Here is a 17,500-nt window from a genome sequence, read left to right as displayed (position 1 = left end):
GTTTCCAAACACACCCCCCCCCCACACACACACACACACCCCTGGTGCTCTGTTGGCAAATACCACTCCCAATCCCTTATGTCCTTCACCGAGCCAGCCATCACAGCTTAGCCAAGTGAGCAGTGCTGCCCACTTCCTCATACACACTCATTCTCCTCAGTCTACTAGTACACACACACACACACACACACACACACACACACACACACACACACACACACACACACACACACACACACACACACACACACACACACACACACACACACACACACACACACACACACACACACACACACACAGAGAGATAATGGTCATTTGATTGGACATGTGCCCTTGTACCTAGCACCTCCCCTCCCAGAGAGGACCAGCCAGGACACTGTGATCAATACACATGATAGGGAGCTAATCGCTCTCTGTCAGGACCTGGGCCTGCCAGCTCCTAACGGCACACTCACAGGGGAGCCGTGTGTGTATGAGTGTGCGTGAGTGTGTGTGTGTGTCCATGCATGCGTGCCCATATGTGTGCGTGTGTCTTAATGGCAGATTCAGAGTCTTTGGGGAGGCTCACTCACGTTCCGCCCCAGGGACGTGGGCCATTGACCATGCAGTCTGTGACACTGACCCCTCCACAGTCAATGCATTCATCATCCAGCAATGACATGTATGCAGGCACACACACACACAAACACGCACATTGTACAGACACACACATTCGCAAACCCGTGCAAACAGACATGAACAAACATAAAACACACACACACACACACACACAGACACACACACACAGACACACACACAACAAAGCCTATTGCTTCTATACCCAGAAAAAAACTCCCTTTCTTTCTTTCTTTCTTTCTTTCTTCCTCCCTCTCTCTCTCTCTCTCTCTCTCGCTCTACCACATAGAGAACACAAAGTGAGCCATTGTAATGCAAACCCAAGTTCAAAACAAAAGATGACCACCTGAAGCTGACATTTTCCAAATCACAATGAAGTGTGGCCAGATGGAGAGAGAACAGGAGAGGCTGAAAGAGAGACAGAGAGATTAATGGAGAAAGAGATGAGGAGACAGCTATGATAAACAAACTGGTTGAAAGAGTATGTGTGTTTCTGAAAGGCAGCAAGAGGGTGAGAGACAGTGAGAGAGAGACAGAGTGATAGACAGATTGAGAGACAAAGTGAGATACAGAGCGAGAGAGCGAGAGAGAAAGTGTGAGGAAGAAGGAGATAGAGGGAGAGGGATGATAAACAGGTGGGAGAGGGAGGAAGACAGAGAGGGACAGAAGGTAAGCAGCAATGAGCGAAAGTGAGGGAATGAGTGAGAGAGAGAGACAGAGCAAGAGAGAGTGAAGGAGAGAGAGAGAGAGAGAGAGAGAGAGAGAGAGAGGAACGAGTGTGAGTGAGGGTGGGCGATGGCAGCCAGCTGCAGCCGTGCGATACGGGCAGAGCAGACACTGGGAACTGCGCAGATATCACGGCTGACATTTCGGGCTCGACTACCCCCCACGGCCCCCTGGGATGCGGGCGCTAGCGCCAGTGTGCCCCTGTCAATCACCCCGCTCCCTGTCACTCTGCCGGCTGTCTGTCTGTCTGCCCCAGCCCATTATGGCGAAGCGGAGTGGGGTCGCACGCCAACGCTACCACTAGCATTGCCACCCCGCGCCTAGACGCACGCCACTGGTCCCTATCTCCTCCTCTTTCCTCTCCCTCCTTCTCTCCTCTCTCCATCCTCTCCCTCACTGACAGCCTGACCACATAGACATGGGAGACGGGAGGGGGAGAAAGAGAGGAAAGGGGGAGGTTGACGGACAAATAGACAGGGAGGGAGAGAAGGGGGGAAAACACAGAGAGGGGGATGAGGCTGTGATAGGGAGAAAGAAAGGTGGAGAATGAAGAGAGGGAGGATGGACCAGAGTGAGAGACAAAATGGAGATTGAGTGAGGCTGAATGTGAGAGGCAAACGGACAGGACGAAGGTTAGAGGATATGACAGAGGCGAGAGAAAGGGGGAAGGATGGAGAGCAGAAAGAAGAGGCTAAGGTGGAAGACAGGGGAGGGATAAGGAAGATACACTCTACCCCCTCTCGCCTTCTTTCCCTGCACCTTTAGTCCCCTAGACTCCCTCTCACACTCCCTCCCTCCCCTCTCCTCTTAGACTCCCTCTCCTCCCTCCATCTCTCCCTCCGCCAAGGCCCTGTGTGCTGCTCACTCTATTGTGTCAGCCTTCAGAAGCTCTCAGTTTGAGTGGCAGGCCGTCACAGATCAGCTCCCTGCTAAAGCGGCCTGGCAGGCCGGGGTGACGGGCCAGGAAGGGATCTAAGTGGGTTTATCAGCGCTTCTTAACGCCTCTCCAGCTCCCTGACACAAAAGAGAGGGGTATTAAACATCTAAAGCAAACCAAAAAGCGTGAAAGCTCCTTATAGGGCCGTGGGATTGCGGATGTGACTGGAGTCTTAAAAAAAAACACACACAACACCGACAGAGAAAGAGAGAGAGAGAGAGAGAGAGAGAGAGAGAGAGAGAGAGAGAGAGGTTGGAGAGAAAGAGAGAGAAATAAATCAAATGTTTTTCCATCCTTGGGAGGAGGATAGGAGCATGGAGAGGGGGAAGGGCGGGAGAGGAGGAGAGTATTGTGGGGTATCGTAAGAATCAGAAGCCAAATCAAACCTCTACACAACAATGAGGTTGAAACGGTAGGGAAATCATCAAAGAGAAACACTGTAGATACAGAACACCATCCTTATTCTGAGTGTGTGCTATTTTTGTTATTTACAGTGTGTGTACATGAGTCAGCTGTATTTGAGTACATACAGTGTTGTATGTGTGTATAAATGAAGGAATATTAAAGCCACAGTGTGTAACGTTTCTGTAATTTAATAAAGATACATTCCATTTTTATTATATGATTGAACTTAATGAGATTAGTAAAAATAATTCTACATTTAAAAAAACGATCTTATCTTTACCACAGAAGAAAGCACCTAAAAATATTTTTGTTTTACTTTCGTTGTGACTGGGGTATTTGTAAACAAATGATTTATAGCTTCAAATCCTGTTTTTTTGCGTTTGCTCCATTGTTGACATCTTTCAGGTTTTGCACCAATGAAGTAGTGTATTAGTAGTGTGTATTAGTGTGTTCTGCACTGGGGGTGATTTGGATGTACACTGGGAGTGTGCGTGTGCATGTGTGTGCCTTTGTGTGTGTGTGTGTGTGTGTGTTCTTTTTTTCCTCACTAGCAGTAACATGTGTGTAGGTCAAAAGCCGGTGGGGGGTCTGTGTCTGAGACGCTCCGTAAAAGGTCACTGTGGAGTTCAGTCTCTGAGAATCAGTCTGTGTGTGTGTGTGTGTGTTCCCCCAGGGAGCGTGATCCAGGTGAGATGGCTGAGACAGGTGAATCAAGAGTGTGTGTCATAGAGCCTGAGAGAGAGAGAGAGAGAGAGAGAGAGAGAGAGAGAGAGAGAGAGAGAGAGAGAGTCTGATCTCATTCTGTTTTACGTCACACAGACATGCCCTCTGAAGACTGGGAAATGATATTACTGTCAGAGCGTCTGAAGGCTCACACTCACACTGCAGTTAGCCTAGCAGCTACACTCAGCACAGCAGACTCAGTCAGCCAGTCTCTCTGTGTGTGTGCTTATGTGTGCAGGTGCGAGTGTGTGCTGTTCATGCACGTGTGTGCGTACGTTGAGGTTCTTATCTGCGTGTTGTCTCAGACCTCTAAGATCTCTGTGATGAGCGGCTTTCCAAAGGCTTGGTAATCATATAATTAGCAGTGTAATTAGCACAATGGCTAATTGTTGCTTTGCTCAGGCTGCATGAGTCGGGATTACATGGTGACAAGCCCACACTCCCTCGCGGGGACCACAACGGACCATTCCTCCACCATGCCCCTCTCTCTCTCTCTCTCTCTCTCTCTCTGAGAGAGATAATGTCTGTTTACAATCTCCCCACATTGCCCTCACATCACATCCACAGACTTACTGATCTCTATGCCATCTGGATGGCATAGTATAACTTACTATACATTTCTTGTGTCTCAGTTTATTGCTTTAAATGTGTTTGCTTGTACAGTATGTGCTACTGCAATTCAGCTTTTAGCTGCCATTATACACATGAAATAAGACTCAACTCAAAACTCAAGATGGTCTACATTGGTTGACTGCTTCTGGGACTGCTTCTGCATTTCATAATGGTCTGTGGTTGGCACCCCAAGACTGACAACCAGACTAGGCTAACCACCAATCCTATCAAATAAAGATGCAAGCCCCATGGAGCTCAGGTACATTATACTGGTAGACACATCCACTGGACGCTGTCAACTGAGCTGAAAACAAGTCAGAGAAAAGCTGAGGCTCAGGGGTTGTAAAGCAGAGCAGCAGGCCTTGGCTACAGCCCAGGTAGCACACCAATTATATTTGTCGCACGCGCACACACACGAATAAAAGTCTCTCATAAACCTATTCAAATATTGACTGTTTTTAAACCCCTCCAAAATACAATTAAGCAGATTATATTAGTCTGAAACAGGAGTTCGTGGTCTCACACTCCTAAACATAGGTGATCATGTTATAGAGAGTGATGTCAGAGCTGTATTTCCACTCTATAGTACATCCTGAACAGGCGTGTTAAACGGCAACCACCAACCAATGGGAACGGAGAGGAGAACGTAAATGTAATGCAAATACAGTATACCTGTATAATGAGGGTTGTAGCAAGGAAACTACCACGGTGATAAAACGTAAACACGCAATATTTCTGTGTGCAATGTTTCATGATTACAAAACATTATTTGTGCCATTCATTACGTTTGAGATTCATTACCAAATATGCAATATTTCAGAGTGTGAATTCATTTTCACCTAAAGTTAAGATGCTAGAAAAGTAATTAAACTTACAATTTAATGAAATCATGAAGCATACATGGGAGTCACTAGAGATTGTGCATAAATTACTTCAATTAATCACACGGAGTCTGATTCAGATGGTAAAAGTTAGAGGATCTTCTCTCTGCTGTAGGGGGTATTGTGTGTGTGTGTGTGTGTGTGTGTGTGTGTGTGTGTGTGTGTGTGTGTGTGTGTGTGTGTGTGTGTGTGTGTGTGTGTGTGTGTGTGTGTGTGTTGTGAGTAAAGGTGTATGTCTGTTTGTGGATGCGTGCAAGCGTGTGTGTGTGCTTGCACGCATCCGTGCATGTGTGTGTGAGGGGTCAGGACAGTGAATGACGAGTGTGATAGGGGTGTGTGTGTGTGTGTGTGAGGGGTCAGGACAGTGAATGACGAGTGTGATAGGGGCGCAGGGTTTGGTAAAGGGCCAGGTCTACAGGGGAGAAAGAGAGAGGCGACTTTAGAGAGAGGACACAGGATGTGCCACAGCCCCGTTCTCCCCTCCAGTCGCCCCATGCTGTCATGGGATGTCGCCGCGGGTGACAGTTGCCCTAGCAACGCCTCGGTGCGAGGAGGCTGCATGCTCGGAGGGTTATGCAGAGCGGGGATGGGGTGATGGAGGTGGTACAAAAGGGTTGGGATGGGGAGGAGGCGGAGGTGCTAGGGGGGCTCTGTACCAAAGAGGTAAACATCAACACACACTTTCTCTTTTTTCTCATCAACACTAGGCTTGATTAAAGCACTAGCGAAAAAACTAAATGAGCCCTCATTTACATATACATGCTGCGTAAAATTAAAACTCATGCTTTGGTGTGAATTCGCTTCGAACAGGGCCGTGGTAAGTATATCCAATAACCACATCGGAAAAAAAAAGCTGAATAGTTTCTCTTTACTCTTTACTCTTAACTCTTGTTTCACATCAGTGTCCTACCATGTTCTACAGTTCTACAGTATACACTACACTAAACCAACATATCACCACATAACATATAACCCCACTATAATGTATGCATATACAGTATGGATACAACACAGGCACTGTTGGTGTTATGTGTCTCTCTGTGCTCATAGCAGATGGAGTTGGTAATAGCTTCTCCAAACCACTGATATGGGGTCAGCTATTCTATCATCCCATTGATGGTTAGGATTAGGGATTTGGTTATCTGACTCTAGATCAGTGGTTAAATATTCTACCTGAAGTGCAGTAGATACTCACCCCGGTTCTTTCTGCCAGGGTGTTCACCAGGGCAGCTCTGTCAGGGCGCCCCCTGCTGTCTCTCAGGGTGAAGTGGCCCTCCAGGTTGCCTATCTGTTTGGATAGAGCACAGACATGTTACTGACTGACACACACACACACACACACACACACACACACACACACACACACACACACACACACACACACACACACACACACCAACACACACTCACACACACACACACACACACACACACACACAAACAAACAAAAACACACACCACACCATCAAACGCTATGCTAGCACGTGACTATAGTATCGTTACATTCATGTCCAGTGCAGCCATACACAGTATTCGGTTTAGGACTTTCCGAAGTTGCGGTTACGTAGAGGGTTGTAGAGGTTTATGATTTTATTCCACCTGAGCTAAGTGGAGAAACGAGAGCATATCATGAAGATACCCTTTTGCAACCCTTGTGACCCCTTCCACAACATGATTTCGACATTTACCCTGACCATCTGTCTCTGTAGTGGAATTGCTCAATGAGGTGGTGGTGCTAAAATCCAATAGCCCACATTTCATCTGGCCAAATCCCAGGCTTTTCATTTCCAAGCCGTATATACTCAAACCTTTTGACTCGCCTGGGTGACCTAACTAAGTGAAATCTACTTTGTGGCAATTGTGTGCCTTGAAGGAGAGGGGGCTGTATATGGGGACTGTGTGTGTGTGTGTGTGTGTGTGTGTGTGTGTGTGTGTGTGTGTGTGTGTGTGTGTGTGTGTGTGTGTGCGTGCGTGCGTGCGTGCGTGTGTGTGTGCGTGCGTGTGTGTCTCTTGCTGATTCTATCTTCCTTCAGTTTCATTCTCTCCTATTCTCTGTCCCCAAGGTACATCAGGCCCGAGACTGCCGAGTAAATTGTCCCAAATTGAGTTCCTTTTCCTTGGCAGATACAGGCTACATCCCCACCGTTTAGAGGGAGAGGGAGAGGAAGATGGAGAGAGAGAAACAATATCACAGCACACGGTTGCACGCTTAACAATTTCCTCTAATTTCTCCTTCTCTCCACCCATCCCTTTTTCTTCAACATTTTTCTCCCTCCCTGATTTCCCTATTGCCTCTCTTTTTCTTCCCTCACACTATTCTTATCCTCCTCTCTCTATATATCACCCCCTACGTGCTCTCTTTATCTCCCACATCATGTATCATCTCAGCCTTCCTTCCCTCCCTCTGCTTTCTTTTCCCTCTTCAGTCAGAGTTCTCTACCCTCCGTTCTCTCTCCTCCTCCTCCCTCCCGCCCTCCAAGGCTGGCTGTACTCAGTGACACACTACCCATCAGTGCAGACCCCCCGGGCAGCAGAGTCCCGCTCTGACAATAATCACACGGTAAGTTTATAATGCTGGCAGTCCTGATCCCAGCTGAGCTGTACTGAGTCCATGCGACTCCCCTGGCTCCTGCACACTCCATTAGACTCAGTGAGAGGCAGGCTGGAAACAGGGACTGCGGGTGGAGCTGACTGGGGCCGGCGAGTGAACTGAAACTATAGGATGGGGATGACTAGGGCTGGGGATAGAATTGGGGATGAGAAATAGGGATAGGGATCAATGGGGATGGGGATAGATTTGGGGGTGCGGATGGGGATAGTGATGGATATGGATGGGTATGACTGGGGCTGGGTATGACTGGGGCTGGTGATAGGGTATAGAGCTGGGGTTCTGACTCAGGATGGTGCTGTACTCGAACACACAACACGGAAGCCAACCTACATGACACAAAATGACTGCATCCATCTCCTGATGACTCCCACCAAAACATCCCTACCCAATCCCGCCAACGTAAACACAGCCACCCTGCCAGGGCAGGTTCAGCGGAGAACAATATGAGGACAATCAGAGTTAGAGTTGGTTTGGATCTTCCCCCTGCTAATGAAGGCACTTTGAAAAGGTAATCTAATTCTCCACCAGCAATTAAAGCGGGGAGAGAATTGTCACTATCAATTATCCACTCCTTCACTCATGTCCTCCAGTGTGGAAGTATAAGGCCTGTCTTACTCACCCACAGTATAAAGCCTGCCTTATACACACACACACACACACACACGCACACGCACACCAATGAGAGAGAACACTAATCATGGCAGACAAAGCCTCTGTCCCTACAACCCTCTCTATGTGTTAACACGTCAGCTTATCTCATAACCCATCAGCCAACATATCAGTCCAGCTTCAGGTTGTGTTTTGGTCTGGAGTCATCAAAATAATGTGTTGACTCGATAGCCTGATATTGATAGCTCTGTATCTTGAGTGGTGTAAAGCCGCACAGTATAGTGGTGGTCTTGGAACTGCCTGGGTCCTTGATGTTTGCGTACTGTATATTAATACAACACGAGCTACATCCTTTATTCTCATAGGGTGACGGCCAAGGACTGACCTCTGCCATCCAACCAACCTCTCAGCCTTCACCCTCTCTGATCCTAGTTCACAGAGGATACAGTTAATGCTGTGTGTAGAGCACTTCACCTCTCTCCCCTAGACCTGAGCTATGAAAGAAGCACCTATTTCTGCCAGTCCCTCTTTTAAGAGAGAAAGGGAGAAAAAAAACTGAAGGGAAAACATGTTGCTTTTTTAAAATCTGAAAAAAAATCTCATTTTAATTTATGGAGGTGACCTTTTGCAATAAGGACCACCAAGGGGGAAAGAAAAATTCACATTGCGTAATGGGCAGAAAAAGGAATCCTTAATTGAGTGTGTGTGCGTGCTTCCGTGCATCCGTGCATGTGCGCGTGTGCGCAATAGCGTGTCTGCTTGTGTTTATCTACGTAGAGTTTAGGTATCGAAACCGCCCTTAAGATATGCTTCTTTATGTGTGTGCATTGATCAAAGCTTGAAGTCACTGCTCATCATATGCATCACAACATACTGGTGTAGGACCTTGTTTTGGTCACCCTGTCGCCTTATCACATTTTTCTGCACTACAGGAAACGCACATTTTGTAGTGTATTCAAGGTTTAAAAAAGTATTCTAAAGTCTGCAATTTCGACTTTAAAATGCCGGTCTTGATTTGCCCTAATGAAGGATGTATTAACCCTTACATGAACGTCCATTAATCATAATCCACACAATATATTCACATTTCCTGTTGCTGTAGGATTGTTTTACCTCTGTGACAACACTGGTCAAATTAAGATGCTATATCTGTACCATGCCACTGGCATGTTGTGACTGTTATCGTTACCTGTCAATCAAAATCTGCACTAACCCAGTGACTACACTACACCATCTAACCTTTAACCTTTTACTGCAGTGGCCTGAATCAAGTGTTTCTTGGTAGTCTAAAACAAATTAATTTTGAAACAAAAGTATACAGCTCACACACACGGTTAGTGGCTTAATTACAAGAAGGCACCTGTACCATGTCAGATAAAGAGTTGAAGGTTTATTCAATTTTGAGTTTGAATTCAATATTATACACTTTGTATACATCACAGAAGACTGACATGTAACGAAACCGTTTGACATAGAAACACTGGATTTTCGGCAGGTTTTGATTAATCATAAAATTATGAAATATATCAATAACATTCCACCCATGAGGCCACTAGAGGGCAATTCAATTATTGGAGTGCAGGAAAGGGCTACAAGTCAATGCCTTTGAGTTAACAGGTCACAATACACTGATGCGTAGCAGCCTATCTGTGACTTTATAGCTATGCCCGCCTCCATTCTAAGTCTGCGTCCCAAATGGCACCCTATTCCCTCTATATTGCATTCATTTTGACCAGAGCCATATGGACCCTGATCAAACTTAGTGCAGTATTAAGGGAATAGGGATGCATCCTGTATCCGCCATAGAATGGGTTTAAACAGCTCTCTGACACATCTATCAAACAAGCCGCATGAGCCACTCCCACTGACAGCCTCCGATAGACAGAGGAAGGGAGGGGACGGCGTGGAAGAATAACAAAAACAAACAGAGACATCAAGAGTCACTGAGGCAGTGTGCAAGAGCCACGTGTGGCGGGCCCACCCTATGGAGAGAGAGACAGCTGGTGTGTATGCTTACTGCTCTACAGGGGTTTAGGCCTGTGGAAGCCAATAGAAGCCATAACTAAGAGATACGACCAGGTGTATGTGTGTGCATCTGTGTGTAGAGAGAGGGAGAAAGATTGTGTGTGTGGTGGTGGTGGTGGTGGGGGGGGGGGTGATGCCATGTTGGACGGGGTAGGTGGGGTGAGCAGTGATGTCTTGTTGGCCTCATGGTTGGTAGAGAAATCTGGGCTATGTAGTTGGGCCAAGGTGTTTTAGATGAAAGACTGGTCTGCTGCTAACACAGAGGGAAGGGTAGTACTGTGGGGTAGTGGTTTTCAGACCTCTTTATATCGCCCACTAATCTAGAGTCCTCCTCACTCTGCTTATCCACAGTGGTGAAATATTCATTCATTTCTGCCTGTGGTTGGATGAACAATAAATGATGAGCAGAGGAAGACAGCATGCTTCCTTACACTGACCAATCTGAATAGAGTACCAGTAGCAACGCTAATACACTGACTAATCTGAATAGAGTACCATTAACAACGCTAATACACTGACCAATCTGAATAGAGTACCATTAACAACGCTAATCAAATCAAATCAAATCAAATTTATTTATATAGCCCTTCGTACATCAGCTGATATCTCAAAGTGCTGTACAGAAACCCAGCCTAAAACCCCAAACAGCAAGCAATGCAGGTGTAGAAGCACGGTGGCTAGGAAAAACTCCCTAGAAAAGCCAAAACCTAGGAAGAAACCTAGAGAGGAACCAGGCTATGTGGGGTGGCCAGTCCTCTTCTGGCTGTGCCGGGTAGAGATTATAACAGAACATGGCCAAGATGTTCAAATGTTCATAAATGACCAGCATGGTCGAATAATAATAAGGCAGAACAGTTGAAACTGGAGCAGCAGCACGGCCAGGTGGACTGGGGACAGCAAGGAGTCATCATGTCAAGTAGTCCTGGGGCATGGTCCTAGGGCCGCGGTTCAGTTGAAACTGGAGCAGCAGCACGGCCAGGTGGACTGGGGACAGCAAGGAGTCATCATGTCAGGTAGTCCTGGGGCATGGTCCTAGGGCTCAGGTCCTCCGAGAGAGAGAAGGAGAGAATTAGAGAACGCACACTTAGATTCACACAGGACACCGAATTGGACAGGAGAAGTACTCCAGATATAACAAACTGACCCCAGCCCCCGACACATAAACTACTGCAGCATAAATACTGAAGGCTGAGACAGGAGGGGTCAGGAGACACTGTGGCCCCACCCGAGGACACCCCCGGACAGGGCCAAACAGGAAGGATATAACCCCACCCACTATGCCAAAGCACAGCCCCCACACCACTGGAGGGATATCTTCAACCACCAACTTACCATCCTGAGACAAAGCTGAGTATAGCCCGCAAAGATCTCCGCCACGGCACAACCCAAGGGGGGCGCCAACCCAGACAGGATGACCACATCAGTGAATCAACCCACTCAGGTGACGCACCCCCTCAGGGACGGCATGAGAGAGCCCCAGCAAGCCAGTGACTCAGCCCCTGTAATAGGGTTAGAGGCAGAGAATCCCAGTGGAAAGAGGGGAACCGGCCAGGCAGAGACAGCAAGGGTGGTTCGTTGCTCCAGAGCCTTTCCGTTCACCTTCCCACTCCTGGGCCAGACTACACTCAATCATATGACCCACTGAAGAGATGAGTCTTCAGTAAAGACTTAAAGGTTGAGACCGAGTTTGCGTCTCTGACATGGGTAGGCAGACCGTTCCATAAAAATGGAGCTCTATAGGAGAAAGCCCTGCCTCCAGCTGTTTGCTTAGAAATTCTAGGGACAATTAGGAGGCCTGCGTCTTGTGACCGTAGCGTACGTGTAGGTATGTACGGCAGGACCAAATCAGAGAGATAGGTAGGAGCAAGCCCATGCAATGCTTTGTAGGTTAGCAGTAAAACCTTGAAATCAGCCCTTGCTTTGACAGGAAGCCAGTGTAGGGAGGCTAGCACTGGAGTAATATGATCAAATTTTTTGGTTCTAGTCAGGATTCTAGCAGCCGTATTTAGCACTAACTGAAGTTTATTTAGTGCTTTATCCGGGTAGCCGGAAAGTAGAGCATTGCAGTAGTCTAACCTAGAAGTGACAAAAGCATGGATTAATTTTTCTGCATCATTTTTGGACAGAAAGTTTCTGATTTTTGCAATGTTACGTAGATGGAAAAAGCTGTCCTTGAAATGGTCTTGATATGTTCTTCAAAAGAGAGATCAGGGTCCAGAGTAACGCCGAGGTCCTTCACAGTTTTATTTGAGATGACTGTACAACCATTAAGATTAATTGTCAGATTCAACAGAAGATCTCTTTGTTTCTTGGGACCTAGAACAAGCATCTCTGTTTTATCCGAGTTTAAAAGTAGAAAGTTTGCTGCCATCCACTTCCTTATGTCTGAAACACATGCTTCTAGCGAGGGCAATTTTGGGGCTTCACCATGTTTCATTGAAATGTATTCTAATACACTGACCAATCTGAATAGAGTACCATTAACAACTCTAATACACTGGCCAATCTGAATAGAGTACCATTAACAATGCTAATTCACTGACCAATCTGAATAGAGTACCAGTAGCAACGCTAATACACTGACTAATCTGAATAGAGTACCATTAACAACGCTAATACACTGACCAATCTGAATAGAGTATCATTAACAACGCTAATACACTGACCAATCTGAATAGAGTACCATTAACAACGCTAATACACTGACCAATCTGAATAGAGTACCATTAACAGCGTTAATACACTGACCAATCAAAAACACATAATGACCTACATGATTAACCCACCAACGAATCAAAATGAGCATTACATGACTTTAACACCGCACAGTAAAAAAATGACTTTCATCTAACAAAAAATAATTTAATAAAGTTAGTGTGTCTTAGTTTTCAGTGCATTTATTTAAGTCTAATTTCTTCCAAATATCACCATTGCTAAATGCTAAACCCCCTATGCTAAAAGGTCTTTACAGCAATATCTCTCATTGCAAGTCTATTTCCACATAGCCTAAGTGCATTGTGTGAATGTTTGTGTGTTTCTCTCTCTCTCTCTCTCTCTCTCTCTCTCTCTCTCTCTCTCTCTCTCTCTCTCTCTCTCTCTTTCTTTCCTCTCTCCTTTTCTCTCCTCCTCTCTCTCCTCCTCTCTCCATTTCAATATGGAAGAGAGTTTTATTAAAGGCTGGACTCGGGGGTGCTGAGGCGCTCTCAGTCATTTTCCTACAAAGTGCTTTAATCCATCACACGGCCAACATGTGGCCTTTGCAGCCATACATCATCTCAGCCTAGAGAGAGAGAGAGAGAGAGAGAGAGAGAGAGAGAGAGAGAGAGAGAGAGAGAGAGAGAGAGAGAGAGAGAGAGAGAGAGAGAGAGAGAGAGAGAGAGAGAGAGAGGGAGAGGGAGAGGGAGAGGGAGAGGGAGAGGAAGAGGGAGAGAGGGAGCACCCAATGTAATTTCTGCTCTCTCCTTTCCTCGTCCTTCATTTCTCCCTGGCATTCCCACCTGGAAGGGAGAGACTGGCATCGACATCTTCCACAGAGACTACTCTTTGCCTCTTTTTTTGTGTCTGTCTGTCCATTTTTCCTCCCTGTCTTTACGGCTGAGAGTGAGGCATGAGAAGGACAGGTGGGAGAGGAGTTACGAGTCAGTAGAATCAACATAAACACAGTGCCCTTTATAGTGTGCAGCTGGTGCAGCGGTGCCCACCCTCATGCCATGGCTATCACCTGCCTCCATTACGCACACACACACACACACACACACACACACACACACACACACACACACACACACACACACACACACACACACACACACACACACACACACACACACACACACACACACACACACACACACACACACACACACACACACACACACACACACACACACACACACACACACACACACACACACACACACACACACACACACACACAAACACACACACACACACACACAGAGAGAGAGAGAGAGAGAGAGAGAGAGAGAGAGAGAGAGAGAGAGAGAGAGAGAGAGAGGAGTGAGAGGAGTGAACCTTCAGCCCTCTAACTAATGGAATGGGACCTCACTCCTAGCCATTAGAGTATTGGTGTTCCTCCGTGTGCCCCTAAGTGCCCTGGACAAAGAGCAAAGGGAGGGAGAGGACACAGGAGAGAGGGAGAGGTGGATGGAGGAGGGAGAGGAAAGAGAGGTGTGCCTTGGAGTCTATTCCATGCCATACAGAAACCTGGTCATTGCATTTCAGCCAGCATGCATATGAACACATCAGGAATGGAGACCGTTCAAAAGACTTACATGTCCATTACTTTGAAACCTTTATAGAATGTGTTTATTTGTGTATTTACCAGAATTTACTCATCATTTAGCCAGATACTGTCAATATTGTATTTGAATCAGCACATGTAAGCAGCATTTACGTTTGTCTGCAGTACGCATTTTACATGTTCTGGTTTGATATCGCACACTCGCCGGTTGACTGGTCAGTCTGTAACTCGCAGGTTTGTATCTTCTGTTGAAAGGATATTGAGATTCTAAACGAGGTACTATATACAGACTAAGCCCTGTTCAAAGGCAGTTTTAACCGTGTATGACAGTCGAGTTAACTGATCTCTGAGCCCTCTGATTTCATTTAGCTCAGTAAATCCAGTCTCTACATCAATTACATGTGCTTTACTCAGATCGAAAACACACCTCAAGAGTACATGTATGACTGGTAGAGAGAGACAGGTGGAAGGTAGGTTATGTCTAAAATAGGCATGGGGGGGGTTGAATCTCTTGATGAGCTGATACAATGTCCACAGACACTAACACAAGCTGTGCTTGGGTAATGTTATGGTAATGGTATGGTAATGATATGGTAATCTGGCAGCAGTATTCCACATCACTAGAGAGAGGGGAATTCTGGGAGGCCTTTCACCACTGGGTAGAGTGGAGGGACTTCCTGGTCTCAGAGTACACAACAACAACAACACACACACACCACACGCACCCACAGGCACACACACACACCACCCACACGCACGGTCATATATACTACTATCACATATGCACACTATATAGAGTCAGTAATACAAATAGGGCATAACATGATACGACACATTTGCAAATACACAGAATGCATTTGCGCATGTGAGTGCGAGGGCTCTTAAGCCTGTACAGTATTTTGAGTCAGTCTGATGTTCTGTGTAATGAAATGAGCATGAAGAGATTAAGGGGAGTGTGTGTGTGCATGACAAGCTTTCACACCTGCCAGGGGGACATGAGAAGTGTGTGTGTGTGTGTGTGTGTGTGTGTGTGTGTGTGTGTGTGTGTGTGTGTGTGTGTGTGTGTGTGTGTGTGTGTGTGTGTGTGTGTGTGTGTGTGTGTGTGTGTGTGTGTGTGTGTGTGCGTGTGAGTGTGTGTGTGTGTGTGTGTGTGCGTGTGTGTGCGTGTGTGTGCGTGTGTGTGCGTGTGTGTGTGTGTGTGTGTGTGTGTGTGTGTGTGTGTGTGTGTGTGTGTGTGTGTGTGTGAAGTGGTTGAGAACGATCCTGTTGTTTTCCATGTCTGTGTGTGTGTGTGTGTGTGTGTGTGTGTGTGTGTGTGTGTGTGTGTGTGTGTGTGTGTGTGTGTGTGTGTGTGTGTGTGTGTGTGCGTGTGTGTGCGTGTGTGTGCGTGTGTGTGTGTGTGTGTGTGTGTGTGTGTGTGTGTGTGTGTGTGTGTGTGTGTGTGTGTGTGTGTGTGTGAAGTGGTTGAGAACGATCCTGTTGTTTTCCATGTCTGAAACCTCACACCAGTAATGTCTGCTATTACCTACCCTGTCTGAGCGTGCTCTTGTCACACACACACACACACACACACACACAAAGGGCTACACAACACAATTATAAAAAATGGACAACTGCAATCGTATACTACATGGGTTTCGAAGAATACCTGTATCACACAAACACATGCATGAGGGAGTTTATGATACTACAACTCACATCCTGATCCTCTCTTGAGACAACTAAAAGTAACTTAAAATGTGTGTTTTTTGTCTGTTCTATATTTTCACCGCGCCTTAACTGAAGATTTTCTGACGTTCAGACATCTAAAGTACAGGCTTGGTGAAGGTTTTAATACCACCCTTCAAATGAGAGGAATCTTGAAAGGCCCTTTTGAAATGACTGCTCAGGTAAAAATCTGGGAGCCGTACAGTATGGTGAGAGAAAACAACATAATGACGCTTAATCACGGCCATCATCATCCGAACCAAGGAAGAAGAGAGCTGAGAAATCTGGACAGCAAACTGCAAAGTGTCCTCTTGAATCTCCCCAGTGACCGTCAAATCAAATCAAATTCAAAATAGAAAGGTGAATATTCTGCTATCAGTGTTGGGGGTCAATATTGCTTTTCAGTCAATTCAGGAAGTAAACAGAAAATCTCCTTCTTATTTTAAAAATTCAGCCACTGAAAAGCAATAAGGGAAACTAGAATTTGGAAATGTCCGTTTACTTCCTGAATGACTACAATCCTGTCTGCTACGCTGTATTACACACTATTGAAGAGTGCACCTAACAAAATAAAGAAACCTATAGTGCATTGTTGTAAAATATATCATGTCAAAAATGCTGTCTCTGTTTTTACCTCTCTGCTTCTTTTTTTTGTTATATCCCAGTTGAAATGAATATGTCAAGCCAGTACAATACAATGCACAGAAACCTGATGACATTCTCCTAGGAGCACTACTAAAATCAAAGAGACCACCAATATGTTGAGTGCTAGCGTCAAGAGACATTTGATTCCCTTTCCGTTCATACAATATTACCACTGGAATGCCAGAAGCAGATATCCTCTTCCAAAAGCCTGCCGTGCTGTCAAACTTTTCATTTCACTTCAATGTTTTTCAAAAATATCACAGTCAACTGTGAAGTGCCGGTCTTGATACACAATATTGTATGCATGCAATGAGCAAATCACCGGTGACACAATTAAATTGGATTTGACTTACAGTTTTTTTCGATTGCTAAACGACAGTGGGCACAACTGGAGTCACATGTGCAAAACTCTAACTACAGTCTGCACTACCAACAGTCACCTGAGCTAAACAGTTCACATCACCTGCAAAACTCATTCCAAGCAACACAACTCTTAACACATGGCTCAAACACGCTCAGTGCAGCCAAACACTATGCACAACCCTCACTGAGATAACACACACTGTCACTCAGAACACACTGAGAGTAAAAACACTAGCATCAAACACCAATACAGAAAATACAAACTTTTCATCTTTACAGTTTGAACAATTTCAGTGACTTCATACAAAGTAATATTTTCTTCAAAGAAAAGAGTGACATTCTTTCACATGATTTATTACAATTTTTAGAACATA

General features: G+C 45.9%; 1 protein-coding gene across 1 annotated transcript in view; it reads right to left on the bottom strand.

Moving 5' to 3' along the window:
- Window positions 1-17,500, bottom strand: part of LOC135519992 (PC3-like endoprotease variant B) — a 153,609-nt gene that overhangs the window by 131,317 nt on the left and 4,792 nt on the right. Inside the window, exon 3 of the mRNA XM_064945288.1 lies at window positions 6,098-6,190. Within this exon, the coding sequence (XP_064801360.1) occupies window positions 6,098-6,190 (93 nt within the window). The remainder of the gene's footprint in view (window positions 1-6,097; window positions 6,191-17,500) is intronic.

This window comes from Oncorhynchus masou, chromosome 29 (genome assembly GCF_036934945.1).
Source record: "Oncorhynchus masou masou isolate Uvic2021 chromosome 29, UVic_Omas_1.1, whole genome shotgun sequence".
NCBI classification, from domain to species: domain Eukaryota; kingdom Metazoa; phylum Chordata; class Actinopteri; order Salmoniformes; family Salmonidae; genus Oncorhynchus; species Oncorhynchus masou.
Note: the sequence above shows the minus strand (reverse complement) of the source record. Positions and strands in the feature narration are given on the sequence as shown.